The sequence below is a fragment of the Punctularia strigosozonata genome (assembly GCF_000264995.1).
Source record: "Punctularia strigosozonata HHB-11173 SS5 unplaced genomic scaffold PUNSTscaffold_18, whole genome shotgun sequence".
NCBI lineage: Eukaryota > Fungi > Basidiomycota > Agaricomycetes > Corticiales > Punctulariaceae > Punctularia > Punctularia strigosozonata.
The window spans coordinates 149,593-165,275 of record NW_006767450.1 but is presented as its reverse complement, the minus strand read 5'-3'; the positions used below and the strand labels follow the sequence as shown (position 1 = coordinate 165,275).

Genomic DNA, 15,683 nt, shown 5'->3' with positions numbered 1-15,683 from the left:
CGCTCGCTGGCACTTTTAATTTTTTCTGTATTAACGACATGTTCTCTGTGCAAGTAAATCCTTGATGCTCTTATTATCACCACTTCAGTGTCACTCCATAGGCACTTCCGAGGATGAGACAGATGTCCTTCGCCAGGATCAGGGGCACGGGCCCTGGTAGGGTCACACACCTCTGGGCTTGCTCAGAGGAATAGGACGGATGAGAGGATTGTGCGTCTAAAGCGGCTGTGCCCACACCCGTTGCAAGATGAACTCCTTGACGTCCTCGTGTGCCAACCGCTTCTGTCTTGTCCGAGGATTCTCTCCCCTCTCCATCCCCGACCTTCCCGTGACGCACGCCCCTGGGAGCATCCTGCACCTCGGTCCCCTGGACATTTTCTGGCGCTCGGGCTTTGACGAGCCAGGCCGCCTCATCACCTCCACCCTCTCGTGTCGCATCCCCCTCCCTCCTGCTGCCCCCGCGCCTACCGCACGGTCGATCGCGCCTCATCCGCCCGCATCTGCGGTCCCTCCCTATTTGCAGGGCAAGGCCAGTGTATCTGGTGGCGGGCTTACCCGATCAGGCTCTCCACAGCTACCCATCGGCGCGCAACCGGCCACGCCCCCCTTAGGACCCGTCCCTGCGCGCACAGGCTCACCATTCCGCAACCGGCCGGCGAGTGTAGCCCCGAGCGCGTGGCCACAGTCTCCAAGCCTCGTCGGGGCAAACGTACTGGGTATCCCAGCGCTAGCGCCACCTCCTCCTCCACCGCCCGATTTCGACGTCGACCTCGTTGTGTGCACCCGGCCGCCGAACCCCACACCCGTCGAGGAGCCCGTCACCCTCGGCTTCATGCTCTCGGCATCGGCGCCTTCGCCCCCTCGTTCTTCGACTGCTTCCTAATCTCCTGCCGCGCACTCGGTTCCCACTCTGTATTCCGACGGTGATCTTGCTCAGCTCAACTATTTTCTCTATCGTCACCCTCCGTTTGCGCTGTATGTTTCACGTCCTTGTAGTCCATGAATCTGGCTAACGGCATCACATGTAGACCCGAGCATGCAGATCAACCGGGCTGGTCACCCCTGCTGACAGCGCTCCCGCTCGGCAATGGCTTGGAATATGTACTTCCCCGCCACCGCCACCGCATCATCAGCTTTACCCTCAACGACGGCTCGCTGTTAAATGTGAAGACGTGCACCATCATTGGTGGTGTGCACGCAACCGAGGTCATCGCCGCCCAGCGTGTCTTCTACGGCCAGAAACTGGCTGTTCGCGTACCCAATCCTCCTTACGGTCTTGCCCAAGTCATTGGCTACGCCTTCGGCGGCCTTTTTCGCCGATTTATTGTCTAGCCGTCGAGGATAATCTGGCCCGGCGCGCTCATCAACGCCGCGCTTTTCAATACGCTTCACACACACCATGCCTGTCGCCATCCGGGACACATGATCCGCGAACGCTTCACGCTCCTCGCTAGCTTCGTGTGGTACTGGGTGCCCGGATAACTTTCTGGTCACCGACTCAGCGTCATGAACTGTGTGTGTAGGATCGAGCCGGACGACATCGTCGTCAATTAATTCTTCGGCACCGACACCAGCATGATATCGCGTACATCGGCAGTCTTCCTGTAGTTCCAGTACGTTCAACTTTCCTTCTTCTATAAGCACAACATTCTCAATCTATGCTTTCACAGTAGTGGGCGGAGGCGAACACCTTCGTGTCGTTCATCCTGTGGTTCTGGGTCCTCACTCTGATCCTCCATACCGCAACGTCTTCTTTGCCAAGTTCCTCTGGCTTCAATACGTAAGACAACACGGGCGTTTCCTACGACGCCATCAGGGTTGTCCCCCATGGTGTCTTCAATGTGGAGAAGAATAGGGCCTACTCCCCGGTCTTCATTTCTACTATGTTTGCGCTCTCTTACGGTGTTTCCTTCGCCGCCTTCACTGCTGTCATTGTCTACGTCTTCTTGCCCGTTGATCGCGCCCATACCAGCGATCCCACCAAACACCTCCTTCTCGTCGCAGCCCAGGATCTCTTTCCAATGTGCCATCAGTTCGCCGAGGAAGCTCCGGCTCTCGGCCACGAGCCTCCCGCGGTCGATGAAGCCCTGCGTGAAGAGGTTAAAGAGCTTGAGGAACTCGGCGTACGTCTCGCGCGAGTCGAGCGCGCGCTTCACAAGCGCGAAGAAGTGCCCATCCTCTTGGGCTGGGTGGCCGGCGGGCCCGTGGAGCCCATTGGAAGGTCCGTGCGCGAGTTGGTGCTGCTGCGAGTAGTGATGAGACCGGTCTCTATCAGAAGCGGATGCGCGGTCCCGCTCGCGAGCCGACGAGGCGACCTCCCGATCTCGCTCGTGCCCTCTCGACTTCTGGACATGCCATCAGCGAACCAATATCTCCAATGAAGCGCGTTACGGATGCATACCTTAACAATGCTCCGGTCCCTGCCTCACATCCCTCTCCTTCTCTCGCTCCTTCTCCTTCTCGGGCACCTTGCGCTTCCGTTTCACCGGCACTACCGGCCCATTCTCGCGTTCGCGCTCCCACTCGCGTTCGCGCTCCCGCTCTCGTTCGCGCTCCCGCTCTCGTTCGCGCTCGCGGTCCGACTCCCTCGTCCGACTCCCTCGTCCGCTCCTTGTCCTTCCGTGCCGGAGCGCGTGGCGGCGGGCTCACGAACCGCCGATCGTGCTGTAGCGTGTGCGCCGGCTGGTGCTGCCTGTGTTGCAACATGTATGATTCAGACATGATCTCCCGGAAAGACGCGTACAGATCTGCGTCCTTCTCCACGAGCTTCTCCATCTGCGCGAGGATCGCCGATTGCTGCGCGACGTGTTCTCGTCAGCCGTCATACGTGAGAATACGATAAGAAACGTACCTTTTCTTGAGAGAGCCCCGCTCCTTGGCTCATGATCCTCAAAAAACTTGGCATACGTCTCAGGATCGGTTCGCGTCCGGAGCTTCTGGACGAACAGAAGCGTGGGCGGGAAGTGCTCTGGGTCGTCCACCGCCATCGGCACAGGGATTTTACCGCTCCCACTCGCCTCAGATCCTCTCTCGCGATCCCTCTCTCTTTCGCGCTCTCTCGCATGGACCTCGCTCGCAACCTCGACCGAGCTCTGCAACACCTGACCAGGAGTCGTCATGGGCTTCTCTTTATCCTTCGCAGTGACCGGGTGCGGGTGCGCAAACAGTGGCGCCGATGCTGCCGAGCTGATCGTGACCGTCCCGGTCGGGGTCGTGACAGTGATGAGTGACGTGTGCGCGGGGTCGAGTGGATCTTGCGAGACTGTGCACTCGATGTCTCTTGATTCTATCGGTGGCCGGTTCGCGAAGCTATGCGCGAGTAGCGTCGGCGCCTCGTATTACGCTGTTTCTTGTACACTGTCTACATAATCCGCTACGCCCGCTTGTACCATATCCACGACTGAGAATGACATCGCGACGTGTTGCATCCTTGCCCGGGTCGACTCCCATAATTTCTATCTTGTTGACCTGCATGCTTCCCTCTTCGCACGCATGCGGTTTCAGCAGCGCATAATACTAGATTATGACGTCCGTATACGTTTCCACGTACAAATCACGGCACTATTTTGTAGTCTCGAAATACGGGAGACTCATGAATGAAACGCGCCACATTGGAAAGCCAACGTGATTCGAACGTGAACGTGGGCAACTTTAACATCTCACTTGTGTGGCGTTGCCAATCGATAGTTTAACGACAGCCCTTCTCATCCAGCATGAGCGCCCTCAATGACAAGCTATTGGCCACCTCTCAAGGGGAGGAGCTCATTGAGACACTGCGATCGCTTCCATATGATGACCTGCTCCATATCATCCCCTTGTTGCAACATCTACATGCACATATCGAGAGCGCTCCGGGCCAGTACGCAGCAGCTAGAGCCGGCAACTTCCTGAAGCTCGTCAAATCGGCTCGCCTTCCTTCTAGCATTCTCAGCGAAACACTGTATGCATGTCGTTCTGCGGACCCTGTCAAACCCGTGAAGGATTCATCGAACTACACGTCAACAAAAACGTATCGCTTGGATCATATTGCTTTTACGGAGCCAAATTGGCCTATAGATGAATTTAGGAGGTCGTTTGCCCAGTGGGAGGAGGAATCAGGACATCTGATGAGCTACGAGCAGCTCAGAAACAAGGGCGCAGTTCTGGAAGGAGACGTGAAGTCAGTGCATAGATTCAGCGACTTATCTCCATCTCACTCTTGAACTACAGGACTTGGACTGTTGTAAACGTACTCGAGCCGGTTGTTCATATAATGGACTCCTGGCTTCAGCATTATATCAAGAAGAAGTTCGGCAATACGAAACGAGCACATCTTAGTTACCGAGGCGAATATACGGTCGTGGGCGCCGACAACGATGCGGTTGATCACGCAGTTCTATTTCATGAAGATGAAGGTGTACCCAATGTCGCAGCCGGTGAGATAGAGCCTGAATGTTTCGACAAGGCTCGGGCCATCCTATTGTGGGAGGATAAGGTACTTATTACAGCAACTTGCGGCATAGCGCATCTATTATGTGCTGATTCCGTTGCGTCTAGATATTCGGATCCCTACAGAACTTTTATATCACTTCCAGGAGACCCGTGCCGTACTTTGTGAGGATGGATCCGTACGTTCATGGCGAATTATGCAAGATCGAAGCTCAGTTCCGCAAGTAAGTACATCACCTTCCTAAATGTGTTGGTACTGATAATCACATCAAGATACGTTATTCAGGAGCAGGTTCCCTATGCTGTTCATTGTGACGGCCGGGTTGTCACCGGAACGGTTTGGGATGAACATGAATGGGGACTCGGCAAGACAGGGGGCGCGGAGGACTTCATGAAATTCAACATGAAGAAAAAACTGACGACCTCTCAATTCGGGCAGAAGGCATACAATCGACTCAGGGAAATGAGGCACAAGTGCCAGGTTATGTCAACCTATAACATGGATCAAGACGATGGCACGTACAAGTACAATCCCCCGCAAGATGCTTTGACTACCAGAGAAATGTCTGCCTTGTTCATATGGATGGGTCTGAGAGATCGTGAATACGACCTGTAGTAAGAGCATACAGCTGCATTGCAAGTACTTTTATCCACGACATGATGCCAGAAAAGAGCCTTTTGCGGGTAGCACATATGCCAACTGCTGCCAATCTTCTTCATTCGATGATCCGCTGCGATGCACAATGGAGGAATGTCGGTCGCCCTGGCGATCAGAGCGTATCTGGGTTGAGACATCGGTTCCAGAGAAGTTGATGCAGACGTACGTTGCTTCAGCCTCCCGAGCCAGCTTCACCTCCGGTGCCGCGCCCACGTTCATGACGTTGCATCCCCAGACTCTGTACAGGATTCTCTCCGCTCTCGTCCAGAACTGGGTGCAGACGATCGTCTTCTTTGAGTGCAGCTGAACGCCGCGACCCTCGAGCGTCTTCGCGACCTCGCGCTCGACTTACTGAACGAGCTTGGCCGGGTACTAGTCGCCGAATACGCCGTGGACGACAACATTCGTGCCCTCGAAGAAACTCGCAGGGCGAAAACCTTGGTGCGGTCGATGATCTGTGTGAGCACGACGAGTCACACAGCGTGATCTCCTCCCGGAAGTGAGCATCTCCTCCCGGAAGCGAGCAAACGGCGGCGAAGGCGAGACTGGTGCACGTCCCAAGAGACTTGAGCATGGTGACGTGCATGCGTACTGGAGCGGAGAAGGGACTGACACTGCAATCAGTGTCGTATCAGGCAAGGAAGTCAACAAAGTGGCAACGAGAACGAACACGACCATTCGTGGTTTCGTGGTTTGGTCTGCCAGACCCAATAATTGTAATCCGCCGGGGACGCCGTGCTGGACCGTGTTTGAAAGTCGAACGTTGGTAATCATCCGAAGATAGCATGGGTGAGGAAGGGAAGGCAGAGACGAAGGGTGGTTGCAGCGTATGCGAAGTGGAAGAATCCATGACATGCAAAGCTTCGGTGGGTCGACGTTGACGCCGCTGATCGTAACTATACCCTAAGTAGTCGGCTGAGGATATGCCAGTGCCAGGTCGGTCTTATCTTGAGTTTGGTTGAATATTGAATGTTGTTTCTCCCCACCGGGATCTGAGGCAAAGTCCACTGATAAAGTATCCGCGTCAAGGATCCGCTTACTTCTTCAGCGGGACTGTCTCTTTAGCATATGTCGACGCCAAGCGAAGCTGTACAAGAGTCTTTTGTGAGCCTGGGAATCGGTGGCGTCTCGCGACGAGACGACGCCACACAGGTGCGCCCGTAGATCAGCTTCAACCACCATCATGGCAGACGAAGACGTCGAACTTGTGCTCGGACTGCTACCGCGCTCCTATTTCTTTTCACAAGAACCGCTACCTCGAAACTATGAAGAAGGAGTAGCATATATCCAGCAGTTGGAACGGACGCGCGCCGAAGCCACCGCTACGCCACTCTCTTCCTTGTTACCTCGTGAATTCACTCCCTCCGACGCCTGGACCGAATCTGTAGCAGCAACTTCCACAACCAAATATCATCGGGTATCCCCCTTCCCCGACGTTCTACTCTCCGCAGCGCGGCCCCAAGACATGGTCATTACCGTCTCGAAGCCTATCCGAGCGCAAGTGGACACCTTTACCCAGGTTTACTTGGGAACGTTACGTGTTGGCGCTGGAAAACCTCGTAGTGTATGCCTCAAGATATACCAGCAAAGTCTATGTCAATTCCCGAAAGAAGACTGTTTCGATGAGAATGATGACTGGTCAGATATATGGCGCAGCGCGGCGCAAACTGCGGCTATCGAAGCTTGGGCTTACCGTCAACTGAAGTCGTTCCAAGGTACGCAAGTACGAATCATACCCGGCCCGCATCTGAACTGTCTCTAGGATCCCTGATCCCTTACTCATTCGGCTTCTACAAGGTTGTTCGCTCTCAATTCTCAACTATGACTGTGCTGACGAACCTCCAGATACGCTTGCCAAATGATGAAATATCCATCGTGCATGTACTGGAGTACCTAGATGCTATACGGCTATCCGATTTGGACAGGGCCACTATCGAACAGCGTGTTCGCTGTGATATATTTGACGTCGTGAGTCTTCCGTTGCATTGCGCATCATATCGTGCGGTTGATTTCTGCAAAGATCGATGACCTACTGTCAAAGCTGGATCAAATGCACGCAATGGGTGTCGTACATGGCGATATAAACTGGCATAATGTCATGTTGATGCGACAGATCCCAGACGATGATCCATCGTCTGCGCTAGTAGTGATTGATTTCAACCTCGCTCAACCTTCGGACGAAAGCAACAAGTTCCACGACGCCGTACAGTACGTGGTGGCATTCTGTATACAGTGCATACATACTTACTCTGCGTTAGCACTGTGGAGCTGTTCCGAAAGCTCAACGTGCCAATGAAGGATATCGAAGAATGGTATATGCGTTGCACCACATCAACACCACGTCCACAGTGGCTTTCGATGTTTTGTGCTCATGGCGCCGACAACGCGTACTTCAATGCATGGCAGATGAGAACGTATTGGCTAGAAATTTAGATGTCAAGTAGCACCACAAACAATAGTGATACAGCGTTGCACATATGGGATTGGACCAATGAAGGCAACTGTCCGCTTCTGGCACACAGTTGCGCGAAAGTACCAGTAGGGAGCTGTATCCGTCTTCCGGGGCCTGATATATTGATACACAGTCGTGAAACAAGAGGGGTCCTCGCCATAGCCGTCACTGAGTCTAGCCCAGATAATATCAATGGGCAAGCCCAGAGCTCGTTCTTGCACATCTCTTGTAGTCGAAACAGATTTGGCACAGTAGGAACCGAATAGGTCATAATTTCATTCTCAGCTTATCTCTGACTCGCAGTGGACGCCCCGTCCTCGCATGCTCTATGTGGCGTATTCCGTGCGATCATGATCAGCTCTATAAAGTCGAAAACTCGTCTCCGTTGTAGTTAAACAGCTCAATATGCCGCCACCCCCTCTGGACGAATGGCTCGATGGCACTCCGTCCAGGAAACTGCTGAGACCCGTTCTTGAAGGGTTCTCTGTTCATCCAGAGGTTATCGAGGCCGCGAACTCGCTGATAGCACACTTCCGAGAGCTCCGATGCTCGTCTAATCCTGCACGGGCACAATCTCTTGTTGACCTTGTCCGTAGCTCATGTGGAGCTCCAGCATTCCTAGAGCTTGATCTTCAGCCTCCAATCTTCAAAGGAGAACCCCCATCATCGAGCCCGAGTTCTGACGAGAACGAGGATTACGACCTCAATAATTTCACCTTCTGCCACCCTGGAGCAGACATGGCATCTGCACGTAATGCATTCAAGGAGAAGCTTCAGCAGTTCGACATAGAGACAGGAATGATGTACACTCCCCTCAGTCCGCCTTTGCTGAAGCTGGCCGATAAGGAAGGCGATAATTCGTATGTACACTTGGCTATCCACAGGTCATTTCTTGACTGACATCATGCTTCTGTAGGCAATGGGACATGGCAAATGTCATTCATCCCGTCTGCCGGATGCTCGATGACATGCTCCAATGGGATATACTCAAGCAACCTGAAGGTTCTCAGGTTAATGCCATTGCCCTCTCCTTTAGGAGTGAGGTCTCAGTAAACACTCGGCCTGGTAAGCGGACGAGGATCCATAAGGATCTCAGACTCACTGAGAAAGAACGCGCCGGTACGTTCATACCATGAAATATATGAAACCGTACTGAATCGCAAAACCATCCAGCTCGGCCTCCTAAAAGTACTCTCCCGTACCCCTCTAGTATGCGCTTGCCTTACTCGCATTGTTGCAGAAGTGCTGGAGGACATGAAGATAGCCATCGCAAACGACGAAGGAAGAGTTGATTTTGCTGTCGTCATCTATGAAGGAAATCCTAAACAGTGGACGGAGGGAGTTAGTATCGTTTTATGGGAAGAGAAAGTATGTTCAGGAAATAAAGGCATTCAGGGTCGCTATCTTATGCTTAGCAGCGGTTCCATACCATCAAGGACTCGATGTCGGCTTATGATTTTGACGTTCCTGTGGATGTTTCCCACAAGAATGCTCCAGGGATATTCCTTACTCAACTTCGCAAGTTCGTCCCATACCAGAGTCTCCGTGATTGAACACTCACGTCCCCTATTTCATCTTACCAGGTACGCGTTAATTAGCGAAATACCCCTCATGATCCTTTCGGACGGAGGGAAGCGGTACGGCCTCATATGGGATATCTTGTGTCAATGGAAATGGGAAATGGAAGAAGAGGAAAAGAAGGAGAACGAGTGGAACTATGTAGAAGGCGCCCGAAGAGTGCGAGTGCAGGAGGCATTCATCCGCAACGTTATGCAAGCGGCGGGGGCTATTATTCATGCCGAACCCCCAGTGCATATCCGTACACTTCTGGGTTGTTTCGTTTGGACAGCTCTGATAAAGAGAAAGGTAGTAAAAGCATGATGTAGCGCGGTACTTACTGTGATCCACCAATTTGTTGCATGCCATGACGCTTAAGCTCGCTGGTGCACGATCGGTCAAGTGACACACGCACCGAGTTCTTGCGCAACTTCTGGCAACGACAAGTGGACACAGCCGAGAATGAAACGCCAGATTACCGGCATCCTGCTCTCCCGCTCGCCCGGATCAAGAAGGTGATGAAGAGCGGTCCCGAAGTCAAGGTCAGTTACTGGACTCGAATGGAATGTGAGGATTACGCGGCTCACACCTCGTAGATGATTGCTGCGGATGGTGGGTGTCTTCGACCGATCGCGTATGCTACTCCATGCCGATTCTCATCGTCCTAGTCCAGCACCCATTCCATTCTGCAAGGTATGCGAGAGTGCGTCCACCAGCAGAACACTCTAATCTTCACTAACAACTGCTTGCTCAGTCTCTCGGAGATCACCGCTCGTGCCTTCATAGTGGCCGACTCGAACAAACGGCGCACACTTTCTCAACAAGACATCGCCAAGGCGCTCGCCAAGTCGGACCAGTTCGACTTCCACATCGACATAGTCCCTCGTGACGATGGGCATGGGCACGCTGCTGGCCAAGGCGGGTCGGCGGGACAGGGGTTCGACCAAGCCGCGCGCAAGAAGCGGAAGGAGGTTCGTCGTGGCTGGTCCGGACCGGATGGATCTTGATGCCCATCATGTATTATGACATTCAGGGACATTCAGACAACGGGCAGCAGGGACAACCACCTACAAATGGGAGCGAGTCACGGCCGGAAGGCGATGCACTGGATACCTCTGCCGTGATGCTTGAAGAGGTTTACCCGCTGTTCCACTTGATATTGTTCTAGCCTAACATTGCCTTTTGTCATCACAGATGAAGCAGCGCTTTGAGAACTCAACTTCACCGACAGAACGACCCCCACGACCGGCTTAAGGTCGAGAATCCCGATGAGAACCCCGCTGAGCATCCGCTCCCACATTTCACTTTTTGCCCTCTCCGCACTTTCTTCAGCCATTCGCTAACACATGTCACAGAGCTCGTATCTGATACCAGACGCCGGGGCCTGCCCCGCGAGCGCCCAGTCGATTGGTATCTTGTACGCGCATCTGCCCGTTGCGTACTCGCACTCTCGGCTCCACCTCTTCTGTGCGCGTCCCACTGGGTCCAGGAAATCCTCGACGACAGCTCTGTGTCAAAGGCAAGTAAATGCCGGACGCTCGTAAACAGAGATGCGCTGGCGTGCCGGCAGCTCATCCTTGAAAAGATGACCGTAACGGTAATGCTCGTCGAGATTTAAGCGAAGAGGATTTTATGGGTATAGAAGCGTGATTGAGTGGTCAATCGCTAGCGCTGCGGATGAGTAGAAATGGACCTCCACGCATACGCGGGCGGGGGCCCTGATGCCGATAGGTTTGCTTTCGGGGAACCGAAAAGGTCTGACTTGAAGACGATCTGACTGCTGCTGCTCAATTTGGAGCATTATAATGGCGCTCAAGGAGCCCAGGTAGTGAAAGTTTGTGCGACGTTGTCACTACAGACGCGGTTGCCCACTGAAATATTCATCAACATTATACTCTGTCAATAGTTAATCGGTATATACTGCCGTCGTCTCTCGCGATTATGCATTATGTCGTGCCATATCAGAAAATGTACGCCCTCTCCTGACCTACTATCAAACAACGAGACCCAGAAAGGGCGCGGATCTGATGAAGCATGCTTCGCGTACCATGCCTCGATGAGCCTTACTGGTACGCGGTAATTTTCGAGGATGTCCAGAATGCTGTGTCCAGATGAGAGTTTATTCGGGAACAAGCGCGAGAAGACGATTAGGAGTGCTCACCGATGTGAGTCGGCTTGTTCGTTGTCGAAGGTTCCATGAGGGGGCTCTGCTTTATTGAAATCGACGATAGCAAGAGAGGACAAAGGATCGCGATTTCTAGACTGTTTCAGTAGCATGATGTTGCGCAGGTATAAATCCTGGTGCGTAACGCCCAGTTCGTGCATGAGTACAATTTTATCCAGGAGTTTCTCTACCTGAACAATGATGAGGCGGAGTGAGAATCATCGAGACTCGGTGGATATAGCGATTCACCATGTCGATCACGCGACAACCCATGCGTTGTTCCAGATCATCGCGTCGTTTGATGGACGACAGCGGAACTCCGTCAAGGTATTCGAGTACGTGAACAACAGAGGTTTCTCCGTTTGGGAGGCGTGCCTGAGAAATCATGAGTCACACGTTGAGCTCATATTGTTCGCGGGAATCACTTCGTAAAAGCCAAGTGAACAAGGGATAAAAGAGCCTTGAGTATATCAACGTCAAATCCATTCCATCATGAATGCCGACGAACACGGTGACATTACCTTGGAGGGAAGCAAGTTTACAGTACGCCCAGGCCTCTACACCCGCGTTATGACGAGCAGTGCGCAATTCAGGATTGTAATCCTCGTCCTCGTCGAAACAATCAATGTCCGGTAGCGAACATAGGCTTTGCTGATATATCTTGATGCAAACCTCTCGGGACGTCCCGGCACCGACGCGCAGCGATCCCTTGTAAACCTGAGAGAGCGTATTGCGCTTCGCCCGTATCACGTGTTCGAGGGTGATTGTTGTATCTTGAGGGCTGGCAACGGATAGCTCGTCACGCGAAAAGAGTGGCGGACGATACTGCTGGGATGAATCCCGGTGAGATATATCGGGAAGCGAGTACGTCCAGGTCTTCGTAACGTATAGAACGTGTGGCAGAGAGCGGTAGAGGGCATTGGAGCAGGCGAGGGATCGGAAGCGTTCCAGCTCCTTAATGTAAAGCAGGCCGTTCTGGAAGCCACGGGGAACGTCTTTGTCTGCAAAAATCTCGTTCTGAGGAAGGCCGCTGATCATCCGCTCCGCGTCTTGGTCGAGGTTCATGGGTATGGATGAACGGCGTGACGGCGACAAGCGAACGGCAGGCCTAGGAGAAGGACATCACATGTCCTTATACCCGAAAACCCCGCAGTAGGAGAGCGATATCCATACTTCAAGTTCATCGATCCTGCCCAATCTGGTGCAGGAGTCGCACTTTCGAATATTCGTCATTCCAGCGAGTTGTTCCGGCCCAGCAGAAATTTTAACCGAGCGTGTATATGGGAAGCCTGGAGTTGCGGCTGGTATGCGGCGGGAGGGCTCGATCAACAGAGACCGTCTTCCTAGCTCTCGTGCTCACCTTTGGAGGGAAAAAAAACTATGCCCATTCCAGTAGCCGATTGTTCGCGATGGCTATCTGTTTACCAATTATGAGGTGACCAAGCGAGAGAGTTTGGAACGGGGGTGACTCGCCTCGGGAGGGATCAACGCAGCCGTAACTGGATGCACCGGAAAGTTGGATATATGCGCGGATGCCGATGAAAGTGCTTCCGGGGCCAGACAGAAAGATAGGCCCGATATAGGTTTCCGTTTGATTCAGATCTCTCGGGGTGTATCCGAGAAGCCAGCGGAACCACAGCATCGATCTCGTCCGGATTGGGAACCCAGCCCATCGTCCGACTTGCCGAAGGGTCCTTCGATCAGGAGATAGTCGCGATTGTTATGCATGAGGCTATCCCAGCAAGCAAGAATCTTATACCGTCTTCAGTTTCGGAAGAGTCGTAGGGATCAGTAGCACATGCAGCGTCCGTCAAAGTGGCCGAGAAAATTTGTCTTCGCGCTGCGGGATATAGCACGGCCCGCATACAATGAATCAGTATAGCATAGTCGCCCCCCCCCCCCCCCTCCCTTTGGACAAAACGGAGAGCGAGCGAGTTGCAAGAGTGTGGCCCGCCTCCCGGCGGGATCCGACGATCGAGGAGGGCAAGCAGGAAAGACGAACAGGACCGACGAGGTTACATGGCGCTCGTCAGCGTGTGCGAATGAATACATGCAGGGAAACCTTTCATCCGAAATGTTGCACGCCTGGATATGTGGGATGACCGCATGCGTTCATCCGGAGAGAGAGGCAATTATCCTAAAACGTAGATATACTATAAGTAGTCCACCGAGCCGTCCACGGTGTAACCGCATCAAACTCCTATTACTTCGTCGATGGAGGATAAATCATCTGCGCTCTCTCTCTCTCTCTAGGTGGACGTCTGTGGACCCAACAGTACAAGGGAAAACTGATAAAAAATTGGCATTTTTTTGGGCCACATACACCCTCGACGCGCCCGCGCATACAAGCAAACAAAAAAAATATAAGCAGCTAAGAAAAAGACATACACCAACAAACCGACTTTCAAGCGTCCATATCAACGTCCGCGTCCGCGTCCGGATCCGCTTCGATGAGCTCCAAGTACCCCTCCGGCACGAGCGCATGCTCCTCCTCCCCATCCCCTCCCCCACCTCCTTCCCCGTGCCTATACCCCCTGACCACGACCGCCCATCCGACCCCTCCTCCCCTCCCGACGACCTTCACCACCTGCCCCTCCTCCATCCTCATCTCCGCCGTCCCCTCGGGCTCGAACGCGTACGCCGCCCTATACAACCCCGGCACGAGCGGCGCCTCGTCCGCGTCCACCTGCCACGCCTCGCCGGACGTCTCCGCCTCCTCGACGTACTCCGCCTCCTCGCCCTCCCCCTCCCCCTCCGCCGCCACCCCGAAATTCCTCGCCAGATCACCCCGACTCGGCCCGGCAGCGGCGGCGGCCTCCTCCTCCTGCCTCCTCCCCTCGCTAACCGTCCTGCTCCCAAACGCCCAGCTCCTACCCCCTCCCCACCCCTTCTTACTCCACCACCCGTCCTCGTCTCCATCTTCGTCCTCGTCCTCGTCGTCGGAATCGGAATCAGAGGGTTCGGTGAGCTGCGAAAAGCGGCGCGCGCCGCGGAGCAGCCGCGCGTTCGGGCGGGGCACGTCCGCCCCGCGCCCGACGTGGCGCTCGTCCGTCGCCGGGTATGCGAAATCGCGGATCGCGACGTGCGGCCAGGTCGGCCCCCCGCTCTTCTTCCCCCCCGCTCCTCCTCCTCCTCCTCCTCCTCCTCCTACTTGGGACGACGAGTCGGGCGGAGGCGGAACGGGATGGTGCTGGTGGTTCTCCTTATCCTTCGCGGCGTCTTTGTCCTTGACGAGGGAGGAGGACGAGGAGGGGGAGAAGCCGTTGGCGGTCGGCGTCGCCGAGGACGAGCCGGTGGAGGCGGGCCGGGTCGGGACGAGGCCCATGCTGGCGTTGCCGCCGGGGGAGGAGGAGAGTTGGGAGGAGGAGGGGGAGAAGAGCGTCGAGGGCGGGCGCGAGCCGGGCTTGGTCGGGATGACGGCCGAGGAGCGGCGCGAGGGGCCGGGGGAGGCCGGGGCGGGGCGGGTGGATTGGGGGCCGAGCGAGTCGCGGTGGGAGTGGCTCAGCGCGGAGGCGGGTGCGGAGGGGGCGGAGGAGGAAGGGTCTGAGGAGGTGGAAGAGGCGGGGGTGGACGGGGCGGGGGGGTCAGGTGAGGAGGAGGAGGAGGGAGGAGGAGGAGGCGTGGTGAGCACGTGGGGCGCGGGTGCGGTCGTGGTCGTCGCCATGTCGAGGTCGTGGATCGACAGATCGGGGTCTGGGTGTGCTGCTGCAGGAGGAGGTGCGGTGCTCGTGCCGGTGACGCTGGCGGAAGCCGAGGTGGGCGTGGCGCTGCTCGTCGCCGAGACGGGGGTCGAGCTCCTCGCCGAGACCGGGGTCGAACTCCCGTTGTTGTTGTTGTTGTTGTTGCTGTTGCTGTTGTTGGCGGGGGACCGCTTCTTGCGCGGCGGGAGGAGCTTGTGGGCGTACTCGTGCGGATTCTGAACGGGCGGCGGGATGAAGGTGCTGCTCGGGCTCGGGAACGGCGAGGACGACGGCGGGGCGTCGATGTGCAGCGACAGGCGCGGCAGATCTATATATATACATATAACATCGCATCGCAATCGTATCAGCGCAAGGGCGATAGGAGATGAGATGTGGGAAGCGCATCGTGGCGATATGAATGGGCTATATGTGGACAGAAAGCGGCGAGAGAGACGTGCCTTTGTGGTCGCTGGTGCTGCTGCCGCTCGTGCTCGTGCTCGTGCGGGGGCTGCTGCTGGTGGGCGGCGGCGGCGGCGAGACGGTGGAAGTCATTCAAAACCCAGAAGAGGTTGTGTTCGTGGGCGCGGGCGGGATTGGGTTTAGAGTTCGTATGGGGTCTGGGCTGCGGCGTTGGCAATCGTTCTCGTCGTGTTGACCGTCGCCTTAAATACCCCGGTGGATCACCTCGGGCGCCTCTGGAACTTGGATGGTGGCCGTCAAACGCGTTACAGCCCGGCTGTACTG

General features: G+C 55.1%; 8 protein-coding genes across 8 annotated transcripts; 5 read left to right on the top strand and 3 right to left on the bottom strand.

Annotated features, from left to right (window-relative positions):
- The first annotated feature begins 88 nt into the window (after nucleotides 1–88).
- PUNSTDRAFT_146527 (uncharacterized protein) lies at nucleotides 89–1,107 on the top strand. Its single transcript, XM_007388359.1, has 2 exons — nucleotides 89–975; nucleotides 1,029–1,107. Exon 1 carries the CDS (start codon nucleotides 248–250, stop codon nucleotides 881–883), a length of 636 nt encoding a protein of 211 aa, XP_007388421.1. The 5' UTR covers nucleotides 89–247; the 3' UTR covers nucleotides 884–975; nucleotides 1,029–1,107.
- PUNSTDRAFT_108401 (uncharacterized protein) lies at nucleotides 1,077–1,946 on the top strand (the record flags this gene model as incomplete). The annotated part of the gene is made up of 2 exons (XM_007388358.1): nucleotides 1,077–1,613; nucleotides 1,671–1,946. A coding segment is annotated over one exon (378 nt), but the record flags the coding sequence as incomplete, so codon positions are not given.
- Nucleotides 1,947–2,898: 952 nt separating this feature from the next.
- PUNSTDRAFT_55593 (uncharacterized protein) lies at nucleotides 2,899–3,428 on the bottom strand (the record flags this gene model as incomplete). Its single annotated transcript, XM_007388357.1, has 2 exons — nucleotides 2,899–3,309; nucleotides 3,343–3,428. Coding segments are annotated over 2 exons (497 nt in total), but the record flags the coding sequence as incomplete, so codon positions are not given.
- Nucleotides 3,429–3,713: 285 nt separating this feature from the next.
- Nucleotides 3,714–4,823, top strand: PUNSTDRAFT_47549 (uncharacterized protein; the record flags this gene model as incomplete). Its single annotated transcript, XM_007388356.1, has 5 exons — nucleotides 3,714–4,159; nucleotides 4,271–4,415; nucleotides 4,445–4,474; nucleotides 4,537–4,652; nucleotides 4,715–4,823. 5 exons carry the CDS (start codon nucleotides 3,714–3,716, stop codon nucleotides 4,821–4,823), a joined length of 846 nt encoding a protein of 281 aa, XP_007388418.1.
- Nucleotides 4,824–5,074: 251 nt separating this feature from the next.
- PUNSTDRAFT_76543 (uncharacterized protein) lies at nucleotides 5,075–5,407 on the bottom strand (the record flags this gene model as incomplete). The annotated part of the gene is made up of 1 exon (XM_007388355.1): nucleotides 5,075–5,407. A coding segment is annotated over one exon (333 nt), but the record flags the coding sequence as incomplete, so codon positions are not given.
- An 862-nt stretch (nucleotides 5,408–6,269) lies between these two features.
- PUNSTDRAFT_138668 (uncharacterized protein) lies at nucleotides 6,270–7,519 on the top strand (the record flags this gene model as incomplete). Its single annotated transcript, XM_007388354.1, has 5 exons — nucleotides 6,270–6,801; nucleotides 6,849–6,883; nucleotides 6,932–7,054; nucleotides 7,107–7,294; nucleotides 7,345–7,519. The coding sequence occupies 5 exons, from the start codon at nucleotides 6,270–6,272 to the stop codon at nucleotides 7,517–7,519; spliced, it is 1,053 nt and encodes a 350-aa protein (XP_007388416.1).
- A 1,992-nt stretch (nucleotides 7,520–9,511) lies between these two features.
- On the top strand, nucleotides 9,512–10,102 carry PUNSTDRAFT_76432 (uncharacterized protein; the record flags this gene model as incomplete). The annotated part of the gene is made up of 2 exons (XM_007388353.1): nucleotides 9,512–9,637; nucleotides 9,800–10,102. Coding segments are annotated over 2 exons (429 nt in total), but the record flags the coding sequence as incomplete, so codon positions are not given.
- Nucleotides 10,103–11,252: 1,150 nt separating this feature from the next.
- On the bottom strand, nucleotides 11,253–12,324 carry PUNSTDRAFT_146526 (uncharacterized protein; the record flags this gene model as incomplete). The annotated part of the gene is made up of 4 exons (XM_007388352.1): nucleotides 11,253–11,450; nucleotides 11,509–11,634; nucleotides 11,685–11,719; nucleotides 11,781–12,324. The coding sequence occupies 4 exons, from the start codon at nucleotides 12,322–12,324 to the stop codon at nucleotides 11,253–11,255; spliced, it is 903 nt and encodes a 300-aa protein (XP_007388414.1).
- Between the last annotated feature and the right edge of the window lie 3,359 nt (nucleotides 12,325–15,683).

Bases quoted from the DNA above. Each gene is read 5' to 3' on its own strand.
- PUNSTDRAFT_146527 (XM_007388359.1), top strand. From the start codon at position 248: ATGAACTCCTTGACGTCCTCGTGTGCCAACCGCTTCTGTCTTGTCCGA.